General features: G+C 36.4%; 2 protein-coding genes and 2 long non-coding RNA genes across 11 annotated transcripts; 3 read left to right on the forward strand and 1 right to left on the reverse strand.

The window, feature by feature from the left end:
- The first annotated feature begins 317 nt into the window (after window positions 1-317).
- LOC108846162 (uncharacterized) lies at window positions 318-1,310 on the forward strand. 2 transcript variants are annotated; one of them, XR_001948605.2, is made up of 3 exons: window positions 318-812; window positions 981-1,044; window positions 1,128-1,310. It is a non-coding gene; the product is annotated as an uncharacterized LOC108846162 (long non-coding RNA). The 2 variants fall into 2 exon arrangements; XR_001948606.2 differs by having other exon boundaries at window positions 319-701.
- A 1,694-nt stretch (window positions 1,311-3,004) lies between these two features.
- Window positions 3,005-3,868, forward strand: LOC130505702 (uncharacterized). Its single transcript, XR_008941784.1, has 2 exons — window positions 3,005-3,398; window positions 3,473-3,868. It is a non-coding gene; the product is annotated as an uncharacterized LOC130505702 (long non-coding RNA).
- Window positions 3,869-5,603: 1,735 nt separating this feature from the next.
- Window positions 5,604-7,816, reverse strand: LOC108844464 (secretory carrier-associated membrane protein 4). Of its 7 annotated transcripts, XM_057000305.1 has the most exons (8): window positions 7,238-7,687; window positions 7,034-7,096; window positions 6,853-6,964; window positions 6,490-6,612; window positions 6,340-6,402; window positions 6,152-6,245; window positions 6,023-6,068; window positions 5,604-5,924 (listed from the first exon to the last, which is right to left on the reverse strand). In XM_057000305.1, the coding sequence occupies exons 1-8, from the start codon at window positions 7,301-7,303 to the stop codon at window positions 5,841-5,843; spliced, it is 651 nt and encodes a 216-aa protein (XP_056856285.1). In that variant the 5' UTR covers window positions 7,304-7,687; the 3' UTR covers window positions 5,604-5,840. The 7 variants fall into 7 exon arrangements, 1 of the variants encoding a protein (XP_056856285.1); XR_008941783.1 differs by lacking the exon at window positions 6,853-6,964 and having other exon boundaries at window positions 6,502-6,612; XR_008941780.1 differs by adding an exon at window positions 7,694-7,816 and having other exon boundaries at window positions 6,340-7,096; window positions 7,238-7,360.
- A 4,269-nt stretch (window positions 7,817-12,085) lies between these two features.
- On the forward strand, window positions 12,086-12,984 carry LOC108847143 (polyubiquitin; the record flags this gene model as incomplete). The annotated part of the gene is made up of 2 exons (XM_057000304.1): window positions 12,086-12,245; window positions 12,610-12,984. A coding segment is annotated over exon 2 (375 nt), but the record flags the coding sequence as incomplete, so codon positions are not given.
- Window positions 12,985-12,987: the final 3 nt, after the last annotated feature.

The raw sequence follows: 12,987 nt of genomic DNA on the forward strand, positions 1-12,987 counted from the left end.
AGACTTTCTGAAACCGTTGGTTCTCCCTTCTAACATCTGAAAACAGATTTTTGAGCCAAGCCGTGGGTAAGTAAGAAACGTCTCTTGTCTTTAAGACCTATAGAGACGTGTGGACTTTTAAAGACTTTCTTAAACCGTCAAGCTGTGGGTCTTTAGTATAGTCTGTTGTCTTTAAGACTATTGAATCTGTTCTCAGTTTGTAGTCTTATTGTCTTTACACTACAAGAAATACGAGTATTGGTAGCAGTTCGCGGTAGCACGAATTCTCGAACTGCTACTAAAAATGTCAAAACTCGGATTTTCATTAAGCGGGAAATCAAAAACCCACTTTCGAGTCTGTTTTTATTTGGTAACATTTTGAACCGCCAACACTTTGGGAAATTTTGGTTTTCACACCAAAACTTTTTGTGTTTGGGATTTTTTTTGTTTTTGCCAAGTCCTTTCTTCATCTCAACAAAAAAAAAATCATTCATGTCTAGAGAAAAAGGTCAATTCTTTTTCCACTCGATGTATTGATCTCAAACCCAGACTAGGCACAGCTCCGGCGACGCTTCTATTCTGGCAATCCCAAGCCTCTGCTTCTGCGAAACCCTAGACGTTGGAGGTGAAGAAGACCTGCTACTCTTCAATGGCAGAAGTAGAGAACACTAATTCTATCCGGTCTCAGAAGACGAGATGGCAAGCTACGAGCCTGGAGACGGGTAGAACTTCTTCCGCCTCTCTCTCTGTCTGTTCGATTCGATCTCATATATATTTCTCCATCGCTGCTTCTCTGTCTATTTCAAGTTCCGTTGATTCTTCTTCTTCGTCGGGTATGATTTTATTTGGATTTCACCATCATCGGTTGTTTCTCTGTATAATTTGCTTTCAAATCCAATTCGCTAGGATTCTGTTTCCTCGCAAAGCTTCTCTGCAGTTTGACAGTTTAGTAGACTGAAGAAGTGAAAAGTCACATTCTTTTCTCTAAATGTTTCACTTAGGGACTATTGATTCAGTTACTCCAAGAGACCTGATGCAACTGCAGATTTGAGTGGTGCTATTGAGGTTTGTCACTCTTACTTACCTGTCGAGTTACTTGTTTTACTACCGAAAGAGCATAGCCTTAGTAGCCATTTTCATGTTGACAGGCTGGAAACAAGGAGGACATTGAGAAGTACAGCAAATGAACTGTGAAGTTATTATACCATCCACTTCAAAGCAATTGAACCAAGTACTCTTATTAGTACATCTACAATATCCCACTCTCCAGATTGCAGAACAATCTTCGCTCTGTGGTTGCTGTAACAGACTCGGAGTTGCTCTATAATCAGGCAAGTCTCTTTCATATCTCTTTGTAGATTTGTTGTTTATATGAAATGGCTTTGTAGATGCCTATATGTTTTCAGTGGCTTTGTTTGTTCATTGAGTTCTAAAGGTTGTCACTTTAATGGTGTTTGTTGTGTAGGGGAATGATTCTACTCTTTTTAGCCTCTCCTTCTAGTTTTCTCTGCTCTAATAATCTTCAAAGACTTAAATTCATTGTTGATAATCACTTATATACAAGGATGTATCAGTAACTACTCTGCCCTTGTTAAATCTCCTTCCACACTTGTCGTGTCCTTGTGAGATTCTGTAAACGTTGATAAATCTGTGTCTTGTATTTTCAATAGGTTGATAAATTTATGTCTAGTTGGAACAATGACAAAGCTTTTAGGGATAGATTTATTCAGTAACTTCAATTCTTATTTGGGTGTCTTGCTGTCTTTCTTGGATAACAGTGTGAAAGTTATGGTTTCGTTTTATGTGTTTCAGGACATTGAGAAAGAGAAGCTGAGGAGCGAGAAGCTTTTTTTACTAGAATTAAGTTAGTTTCTTTGATTTTTTATTTGAATGATTAGGTTAGGAAGGACTTATAAGGATACAAGTCTGATGACGAGTACTTAATATATGTATGTTTCAGATTTATGTTTAAAAATTAGATTATCATTTATATTTATAAAGTTAATGATATTTTTATTTCTCAATCCTCTAAAACCCCTAACTTTCAAATATTTCATTATAAAATCTAAAAATGACACAAAAAGTAATATGATAAAAAGAAAACCTAACACTAATAATAAACTAGAAAAAGAAAGAAAAAGTACATTTTTACATTAAGTTTTAAACCCTAAACATGCCCTAAACCCTAAATACATACCTCAAAGCCTATATCCTAAATACAAATTTCAACAATAATATTTTTAAACTTGAATTAAAACTCTAAATTTAGTCATTTCAGAAAACTTAATCTTGACTATATATTTGATTTCAAATTCCAAACCATACTTACATACCCTACATCTATTAAAAGTTAGGGGTTTTAGAGGATTGGGAAATAAAAATATCGTTAACTCTAATGAAATACCATTACAAAATATTACTAAAATTATGTATTTTGGAAATTTAATAAAATATAAATTTTATATTTAGATTAAATTGCATATCTAAACTCTAAACATATAATCCAAACTTTGTATCATACTTCAAACCCTAAACCCTAACACTTGAAGTTAGTTTCTTAAAACTTCAATCTTAAACTTAAGATCAAATTTAAATAATTTTAAAAATTTAATCTTAGATTTCTATTTTAAACCACAAACACTAAATATTAAATCTACACCGTATATCTAATACCCTAAAACCCGTCCTATATACAAAATCACAAATCTAATATTTTCAAACTTATAATATAAATTTTAAACTCAAACTTCAAGTCTACATCAAAACTCAACCCATATACATAACTCTAAATATAAACCCAAAACACTATATTCCAAACTCTAAACTTATTAATCATTTTGTTAATTTTATATTATTAGTTTTACTTAACGTAAAATTGCTTATAAAAATGAAATCTAATCATTTTGTTAACTTTATATCATTATTAGTTATAATTGTAAATGTATTATTTAATTGTTACATAATTATCTAGAGTTATACATTTTTAAATAATTATAAATAAATGAAAAGACAATTTCTGTTAGCTTTTTTGGGGCCTTTGATTGATTTTGATCCAAAGGCTCAGAATCTATATTTTTGTGATCTCCGTCCTTCGTTCTGATTGGTCGAAACATAATATGTATGGATTGCAAATCTTAGCCATGGATTAGATTAAATCAATGGACAAGATTGACTCTTGTTGTGTTTGTTCCATTCATCCTATTTTACTTATTATTTTTTTTTGCTTCTTCTTCTTCATTCATCTGTTTGTTCTCTCTCGAAACCAACCAACACGACAATTGTTTTTGCTTCTTCTTCTTCAAACCTTAAACTCATAATCCATGGATTAGACTAAGCAAGACGGTGTTACCAGCTGGAGTTTGTCCTCATCCGAAGCCTGAAGGTTACCAGCCGTGGAGGCGACGGCGTTTTATCTCCGTGTATGTCATAGTCTCTGTGTACACTGCGACATTCATTAGTCTAGGTTTAATGGATTCGTTTTATCTCTGTGTAGGTCATATTCTCATAGAAAGTCCTTGTCTTTGTCTCGATGCCATTCAAAGGAGATATCTTATCACCGGAGTCGGAACTAGCCGGAGTCGAAGAGAGAGTATAGTCGGAGATGTGTCAGATTCTGTAAGCGGAGGAAGACAGTGAGACGATGACACGGGAAGGAGAATTGTTGGAGGAGTTCATGATGGTGGATGATGGAAGAGCACAGCAGAGGCGGAGGTGAAGCTCTATGGCAAGAGGCGGAGATGGAGCGAAGAGTTAGGGATTTTTAGGGTTAATTTTTTTGGTTAATATTTTGGTTTACGGTTAACCAATTTTGTTTTAGTGTTGTTTTGGTTCAGTGTGTAAACTGATTTATTGGTAAACAGATTATAATTAATAAAATGAAATTTATTTATTTTGTTTATAAATTAATTCTTGATTTTTTAATCATTTGTTTTTAGTTAATTAGTTTTAATCAATTAATTTAATTAATTTAATAAATTAATAAATTTAATCTCTTATTATTTAATTTTTAACTATAACGTTATATTTGTGTCATTATAAAATATATTATGGCACAGGAAAAACGCCATATAAAAATATGTAATAACAAAAATAAGACGCTATTAAAATAGTTTAATATAGCATACGATCAATGCTACAATATCATTATTTTTTATAGCACACGAAAATATGCTATGATAGAGGGGAGGTCTATTATAGCTGCGGCTGTCACGGCGTTCTTCGAAACGCTACGAAAACTCTATAATAGCGTTTTTCGGATGCTACTAATACCGATTTTTCTTGTAGTGTTAAGACTATCTAAAGCCATTGGGTCTCCCTTCTAACATCTGAAAACAGATTTTTGAGTCAAGCCGTGGGTAAGTATAGCCTGTTGTCTTTAAAACTATTGAGTCATGTGTTTTGTTTACCATCGTCCAATGAATTTCTCTTAGAATCGGACAAGCCTCCAAACTGTCCCATTGTCATTGACTATGTCTAAAGACAGAGAACTTATAAGCTGTGGGTAGTACACAATCAAGAATCTGTTTTCAGTTTGTATTCTTATTGTCTTTAAGACTATCTAAAGCCGTTGGGTCTCCCTTCTAACATCTGAAAACAGATTTTTGAGTCAAGCCGTGGGTAAGTAAGCAACGACTCTTGTCTTTAAGACCTATAGAGACGTGTGGACTTTTAAGACTTTCTCAAACCGTCAAAGTCTTTTTAACTCAATTCTCTTCTAATATCTGAAAACAGATTCTGTCCCATTGTCATTGAATCTGTCTAAAGACAAAAGAATTTATAAGCTGTGGGTAGTACACAATCAAGAATCTGTTTTCAGTTTTTGTAGTCTTATTGTCTTTAAGACTTTCTCAAACCGTAAAGGGTCTCCCTTCAAACATCTGAAAACAGATTTCTGAGTCAAACCGTGGGTAAGTAAAGTCTTTTGATCTTTAAAGACCATAGAGCCGTGTGAGTCTTATTTGCCATCCCCTAAGATCTTTCCTACACTACAAATCTTACTAGGGGATGGTCTTATGAGGCAGCAATGGGACAATGTTCCCAATCAAGAATCTGTTTTCAGTTTGTAGTCTTATTGTCTTTAAGACTTTCTCAAACCATAGGGTCTCCCTTCTAACATCTGAAAACAGATTTTTGAGTCAAGCCGTGGGTAAGTAAAGTCTTTTAATCTTTAAAGACCATAGAGCTGTGTGGGTCTTATTTGTCATCCCCTAACATCTTTCTTGCACTACCAATCTTACTAGGGGATGGTCTTATAGAGGCAGCAACGGGACAATGTTCCCAATCAAGAATCTGTTTTCAGTTTGTAGTCTTATTGTCTTTAAGACTTTTTCAAACCGTAGGGTCTCCCTTATAACATCTGAAAACAGATTTTTGAGTCAAGCCGTGGGTAAGTAAAGTCTTTAAAGACCATGGAGAGCCGTGTGGGTCTTATTTGACATCATCCCCTAACATCTTTCCTTATCACATGCACTACCAATCTTACTAGGGGGATGGTCTTATAGAGGCAGCAACGGGACAATGTTCCCAAATAAGAATCTGGCACAACACTATTAGATTAGTGTGTACCTATTCATCTTTTTGGGGTTTCAAGTGAAAAACAAAAACATCAAAACAAAACCAAAAAAAAGAAAACAATGTTTGATTTGAAAATCCCCCAAGACATGTAACAAAGTATCTCAAAACGAAAACCTGAATAAAATCTCAAAACGAAACACTTAACTAAGATTCTTAGCTTTTCTAGCTCTCTTCCTAGTTACAGCTTGGCATTTCAAATCAATCAACACAACTTAAAACTTCCTAAGTGAAGCCCTTGCATGAAGCACTGCAAAGCTCGATAACGAGAAAGACAAAAGGAGCAACGATTAGAAGAAGGCGTACGTTAATGACAAGCCGCGGAAAAAGATCGGAGGAGCAATGGCGGCAAATACGCAGAAGCCAATAAGAATCTGTTAAGAGCAAAGTTGAATTACACAGAAAATAAAAAGTATACATGCATAAAGTGAAGATCCAGTGTGAATATGTGAGTTCTCTTCAGTAGACTTACCAGGTTGAAGAAGAAAAACCAACCGAACTTCAGAGCGCTGTCAGTCCTGAAAGATGATCACAAAACAATTCAGTTATATGCACAAGTGCCAATATGATCCAGTCTAGGGTCTGATAAGCAAGGCATCACCTCATAGCTCGGTAGAGAGGCCTATACCATAATAGATATAAAATTGGACATCCAAGCAGCGCATAGATCGTGGCAAGAAAAAAGATTTTGACACCTGCCATAAGGATTTTACAACCAGCATTCCAATCACACAACTTCATACTCTAGTTCCCTTGGTAAGGTAAATCTGTTATAATAAAAGAGGTCACCTCCGCCTTTAATCCAGCAGACTATCACTGCAATGACATTGAATACGAGACACAAAACTATACCTGAAAAAATTCAAAATCAAACAGTAACAAGCCAATATCAGTTCACTGCTGCAGACTTTACGCAGTTCCTAAACAAATGAAACAAACTCAAACAGTAACTAGCAAACGCCAGATATTGCAGTTTCTGTGCATGAACTGGTATCTCATTAGCAATGTCGTGGTGTATAATAGGGAAAAAGGTGCAGTTTTTATCGCTTGTCTTCACGCCAGCTGTGGACACAATTCGATGTTATTTCATTAGCAACGGAATCATCACACAATATTCAAAAACAAATGAAAAAAGTAGAGTGGGTCATCATAAAGTCAAACTCATGTTGACTCACTTACATTTCTTTTAATATTCTGGGTGAGTCAAGAAGGATTAAAGAGTTTCATGAAAAAAAGCCAAGAAACTATTTATAGCAGGTGTTTACTAGACTAAGTCAAACTAACGTTATGTTAGGAACCAACTCTTATATTTCCTTAAAAAGCTTTCTATTGTAACTGTTTTTGTTTCATAGATTTCTCTATTCTTAAGCTCAGATTCCCAATCAGAAAGCTCTCTTTGTTTCTTTGAAGAGTCCTGCCACCCAATTCACACATTAAGAGCAATGAAAGTGAGGAATATGCATGATACTAAGTGCTCTCTTACATCCAATGGAATATCGACGGTAGCATCAACGTTAAATGGCCTTCCAGCGCCGCCACCTCCTTTCTGTATACATATCAACACCACAAACATACTCAGAGCCTCCGAACGAAGAAATGAAATTCAAATCTATATAACCAGCACGTCGATCGTGAATCTGAAGGCAAAGCTCATCTAGAAATAGAAAGGAGATAGAGAGAAAGTTACCGAGAAGGGATTGACGATTTCGTCTTCTTCTTCATCCGAGGGATTGGGATCGTGATGACGATTCATTTTTCCATTCGGATCCGCCGCACAAGGAAAGTGTAAATGAAGTAAACAACTTTAACTCTAGCCAAAAACGTAACCAAGATATGATGAACAACTGGAAACCCTAAAACAAACTAAGACGACGACGAGCGAGAAACTAAAACCAGTCGGATTGTTTTCAATCTAACGAGAAAAAAAGAAACCTCCGATCAAGATCAATACAATAAATAAACCGATTTGAAGTCCTTGAAACCAATTCGCAAATCAAAAATCTCACGGGGCAACTTAGAAATCTTGATACCGATTTACGATTTACAGCGATTGAAACACTTACAATCTGAGGACGTGAAGGACTTTCGAGACGACGATTGATAAAGACTATTCAAAGAAAAAAGAAGAGGAGAGAGCCAATACCAAAAAAAAAACGCGTCTCCGAGTGGGTGGTAGAGTCTGCTTCGATCGAGAACATTCTTGGGGAAAGAAAGAAGTGCTTCGATAACACGCGTTTCTTCTAACGGTTATATTTTAATTTTGAGTGTTTATTTTGCAATCGAACCAGTCCTAAATTCTTACTATAACAACCTAAACCGAACCGGTTCTTTTATACGTGACTACTAAACACGATGTAACTTTTTTTTCCGTCAAAGATTATATTGAAAAAGGCCGAAGCCCAAGAACTACAAACAAGGGACAAAGCCCAAAAGTCCAACGGACCAAAACACAAGAAACAAACGGCCCAACGGCCCAACCCAAATACATCGGACACTGGTCGGACCACGCGTCCAGGAGGCTAGCCACATGGGAGAACCCTCTCCGTCAGCTCAACACGCGTTACTACGCGTTGCTATTGCCTCCACTTGACCGTCACCGTCACCACCACTAGACGCCGCCGCGCTATCACCACCGGCACACTCGTTCCCTCGGAGCTCAGACCCAGGAGCCTCCATCGAACCCATCACTGTTTGTCACCGTACTGTCATCACGTTTGAGATCTCCGTCATCCTCAAGGTCTAATCGAAGCTTGAAATCCTAGACAGACGATCCACCGACAAACCCCTCTTTACTTCAACGCTTTGTCTCTACTAAGAATAGCCTCTTCGATCTCATCGAGAGCTAATTCCAGAGACCAAAGCCGCAAAACAGAACACCAAAGGACAGAAACAGAACCGATCCATACTCGGACCACTAACTTTATTCAAAACGAAAGCGAGAAAACTTGAGCCGGCGACGCAAAGCTAAACGAGCCTTCACCCCCCGGAAGCAAACGCCGAAGACAGAGAAGCTGAAGAAGCTTCCTCCACCCGGATGCAAGAGCCGGCGACGGCGGATCTATGTAAGCCTCCGCCTCCCGGGAACGTTATTGAAACTGACGGCTAATTTCCCCACGCCATACTCTCCACACGACCGCGTCCTTACTCCAAGACTCAGACACTCCCGAAGACAACGGTTTGCTCCCCGAGAAACCCGACGATAGGAGGTCCCAGACCAGAGCTCAGACAAGGCGATCTCGGAGAGGGGACGACGGAGAAATAGGAAAACGGAAACAAGACGGAAGGAAAGTATCTCCGGCGACGGCACGCACGCTCACGCGGCGGCCGTACGCCGGAGAGAAAAGTAGATCTGCTTTCTCTTTCTAACTTTCTCTCTCTATTGGATCTGCTTTCTCTCTCTACCTCTCAACACGATGTAACTTTTATGCCTGTAATTTGGTAATATCTATTTTTTTGGGTTCTCAAAGATCGACGCATGAAAAATAAAAACTAGTCACATATTTTCCTTCTTTGATAAAATATGGTTGGTCCGATAAGGACATATTTATTTCATGGTTTTTAGAGTGGAGTTCTTAAGTAATATATTTAAGAGACATTTATTAATTTTTGTTAGTTAAAGTTAGAGAGACGGTTTTTATATCGAGATAAGAACTTCACCCTAAGAACCCTACAATAAATTTGGTCTTAACTGTTAGGATTCTAATGTTATCTTCTCTATCCTCTCCACTTCCATCTCCACCATACAACCAAGGCAAACGTTGTGGCCCAAGAGATCCCACTCTGTACCTCATTGTCACATAGGTTCCGGTATAGCCATTTAAGCAATGGCATCGAGAAAAAGGCTGGTCTCTTCTTACTTGTGACGAATCTATTCCAGATTCCCTCCATTGTAGGGCAGTCTCTCAGAACATGTAAAATCGTCTCAACCCCTCTTTTACATACTTGGCACACATCAGTTCCATTTAGGTGTCGTCTATATCTCTTCGTATTTGTCATGATTGCTTGATTCCCAACAAGCCAAAGAAACACTTTGACTCTTTCTGGTGCTACGACACTCCACACTCTTTTAAATAAGTTTTCCACTGCTGTCTTGGAGTATCATCTCCAGTTATCAGCTCATACGCAGTCTTAGATGTAAACTGACCATTTGGAGCTTTTCCCCACGCTAACCGGTCTTTCATTCCCGTTACAGTATCCACAACCACTGCCACAAGCTCAAGCCGCTTCTCCTCATGTATTGAATGGGAAAATTCTTGTGAGATCTCACCCTCCACCATCTAGCCACAACTCTCTAGCTGTTATGCTTTCGTATTCTTTTGAAAGATCTGCCGGAACCTCTCCCATAAGAGGTTGTTCTGAGAGCCATCTGTCTTGAATGATATTTTGTTGGTCTATTTGTCTGTAATAATGAGATTCAAACATTATCAGGTATTGATACAAAAGATGAAAAGCTTGTATTACAGTTTCGAATTTACAGTGTTCTTTTTGGAATTTATATTTTCTTACGAGTACGTATTACTAAAACAATTACCAAATCCGAAGACAAAATTTTAGAACACAAAAACATCAAAATACAGTTAAGTATAGAAAAAATAATTATCAAACTAGAGAAAAAATAGTTGCAAAAACAGACGTAGAAAAAAAAGAACACGGAAAGAAGACATGTCATTTGATTTTTTCTTCCAAAATGTTCGAAATTTAAGATGTTGTATAGATATTATAAATAATTTTTTAAAAAATTCATATCTTATTATTGTTGAAATTGTTAATTTAAATATTAAATAAATTACGATAATAAAAATGACAATAATATTAATATTTAGAGGGAATACCTTAGTAATTTCATATATAAGAAAGTGTAATTTTTTTCAAAAACCTTAAATGATAGTGTAGTTTTTAAATTAAAATCTTTTATAAGTGCATTCTTTCAAATTTTCCCAAAAGAATTACTTAAAGTAATATTTGTTACACAATAATGTTTTCAAAATAAATCTTGTTACAAAAATTAAAAACTATAGTAATAATATATAAGCCAATAAATATAGGAATATAGAGTTATATAATATATAACACTAAACTACATTAAATTATTAAAAAATTGTTATATAAACTAAAATATTTTAGTATAGAAATAAAAAAGCCCGCACAGTTGATATTAAACAAATTTACAGATCCATCGCTCTCACCAACTTGATACAGAAAAAAAAACATTATCCGAAGCAAATAATGAAAATATCCAATACATACTAAAAAACAAAAAATAAAACATTACTTTATTTTCCGAGAAAAAATGTAAATTCAATAAAAGCCAACTTGCCTAAAAGAAAAAATAAAGTATGAATATATTATCTAGAAAAGACGAGATAGGCGTCGACCCACCCAAGGTTCAATTATTGACATTTTCCGCTCCACCATTGATTAAAAGAAAAGAATAATACCATTTTCCGTAACGATCGTTAAAATCATAACGTTCGGCATTCGCTACATGTTCGGAAACGCGCTAGGCGTGAGTCGGGCGGTCTATAGACGCCTAGCGATTTATCAAAAAATCGGAGATAAATCAGGGAGTACTCGGGGATTAATTTTTATTATTATTTTATTTTATTTATAACTAAAATTAAATATATAATGTAAAATTATATTTTAGTGTGATAATTTGTGTATATGTTATTATTAAAAACTATATATGAAAACTATATATTAAAAACTATACAGATATTTAATTTTAACAAGAAAACCATTGCGAAAATTAGTGATATATTATCTAGTTACGAATAATCAAATTCACAAACTAAACTAATTTCCTAGAAATATATTTTTTAATATGTTGTATCAGCGCACAAACTAAACTAATTTCCTAGATACACAAACAAAACCACACGTCTTAGATTTATTAGAAATATATTTGTTTTATTGGTAAGAAATGAACCAGCATATATTGTCAACGTCTAATGAGGCAAAGAAAACCACGCTTTATGTTTTTTGAACAGCCAATCAAAAAAACCAATTTTGTTCACAGTGAGTAAAAAGCACAAAAAAACTAAAAGAGCTAATGTCCCACATCGACTAACTGAAACAAAAGTGTTGCTTCGATGATCTATAAATAGACTCTCGCTGTGGGAAAAATAATACGAGTTGGGCTTTCTTAAGAGCCCAAAACTTGACAAGAAGTTAAAATTTAAGCTTATTAATTAATCGGTTAAAAAACGGTTAAAAATCGGTACAGTACCGATTAATCACATTAACCGGCCGATTTATTTGGGTCCGAATAAGTAAGCCGATTTGGCCTTATTCGCTGCGGGACCCTTGCGCCGAGCGCCTAGGCGGCCGAGTAATCGGCTAGGCGCCCGCGTTTTAGAACATGGGCTACAACCGTTAAAAGTTGTGGTTATTAACGACTCAGAAAGAAACGGCGTTAAAATATAGGTTGTTAGCCGGTACACGGCTCGTAGTTATCAACTCAAAGCACAAATACCTTTCCTTTTCCCTAAAATTAAGGCAAGATACACGTGTCAACATCTTATTAGTTACTACTTGACCGCCTTACCTCTCTCATGACCTAGTCGGCCTCATCCTTGCGTATAAATCAAACCCTTGCGACCTCAACTCCTTCACAAATCAGTTTCCGAAATTCGATAAATCAAATTCTCTCTCAATCTTCTCAAATTCTCTCTCAATCGCAAGTTTCAATCAAGGTGAGGCTTCTCGATCTTCTCTTTAGATCGCGAGTTGTTCTCTGTTCTTTGAATTTGATTCCTTCGATAGAGTTCGTCTTGTTCGTTCATCTGCGTTGCTTCCTTTGTCGATCTAGGGTTAGTTTATTCGTAGGATCTAATTAGCGTTTTAACGATTTGATCTCTGTCGTTAAGCTTCGATCTGTGATTATCTTCTAGATCCAGATGATTTGATTCGATTGTATAATTCGATCATCTGCGTTGTTGTTATCCTTGGATCTGTCGTTTTTTTCGTGACCGGAGATTTGAAAGTTGTGATTAGTGATTGTTTTCGAGATTGATCTGTGTTTCTGGTTAATTGATATCGAATTTTGTGAATTTTCAGATGCAGATATTCGTGAAAACTCTCACAGGAAAGACCATCACCCTCGAGGTGGAAAGCTCCGACACCATCGACAACGTTAAGGCCAAGATCCAGGATAAGGAAGGCATCCCTCCGGATCAGCAGAGGCTTATCTTTGCCGGGAAGCAGCTTGAGGATGGAAGGACTCTAGCAGACTACAACATCCAGAAGGAGTCTACCCTTCACTTGGTGTTGCGTCTACGTGGTGGTATGCAGATCTTTGTCAAGACATTGACCGGAAAGACTATCACTTTGGAGGTGGAGAGCTCCGACACTATTGACAACGTTAAGGCTAAGATCCAGGATAAGGAGGGTATCCCACCGGACCAGCAGAGGTTGATCTTTGCCGGCAAGCAGCTC

Source organism: Raphanus sativus, unplaced genomic scaffold, assembly GCF_000801105.2.
Source record: "Raphanus sativus cultivar WK10039 unplaced genomic scaffold, ASM80110v3 Scaffold2519, whole genome shotgun sequence".
Classification (NCBI taxonomy): Eukaryota; Viridiplantae; Streptophyta; class Magnoliopsida; order Brassicales; family Brassicaceae; genus Raphanus; species Raphanus sativus.

Bases quoted from the DNA above. Each gene is read 5' to 3' on its own strand.
- LOC108844464 (XM_057000305.1), bottom strand. From the start codon at position 7,303: ATGAATCGTCATCACGATCCCAATCCCTCGGATGAAGAAGAAGACGAA. The intron at 6,069-6,151 runs GTGATGCCTTGC...ATCATCTTTCAG, and splicing joins CCTCTCTACCGAGCTATGAG to GACTGACAGCGCTCTGAAGT. The intron at 5,925-6,022 runs GTAAGTCTACTG...TGCTCTTAACAG, and splicing joins GGTTTTTCTTCTTCAACCTG to ATTCTTATTGGCTTCTGCGT.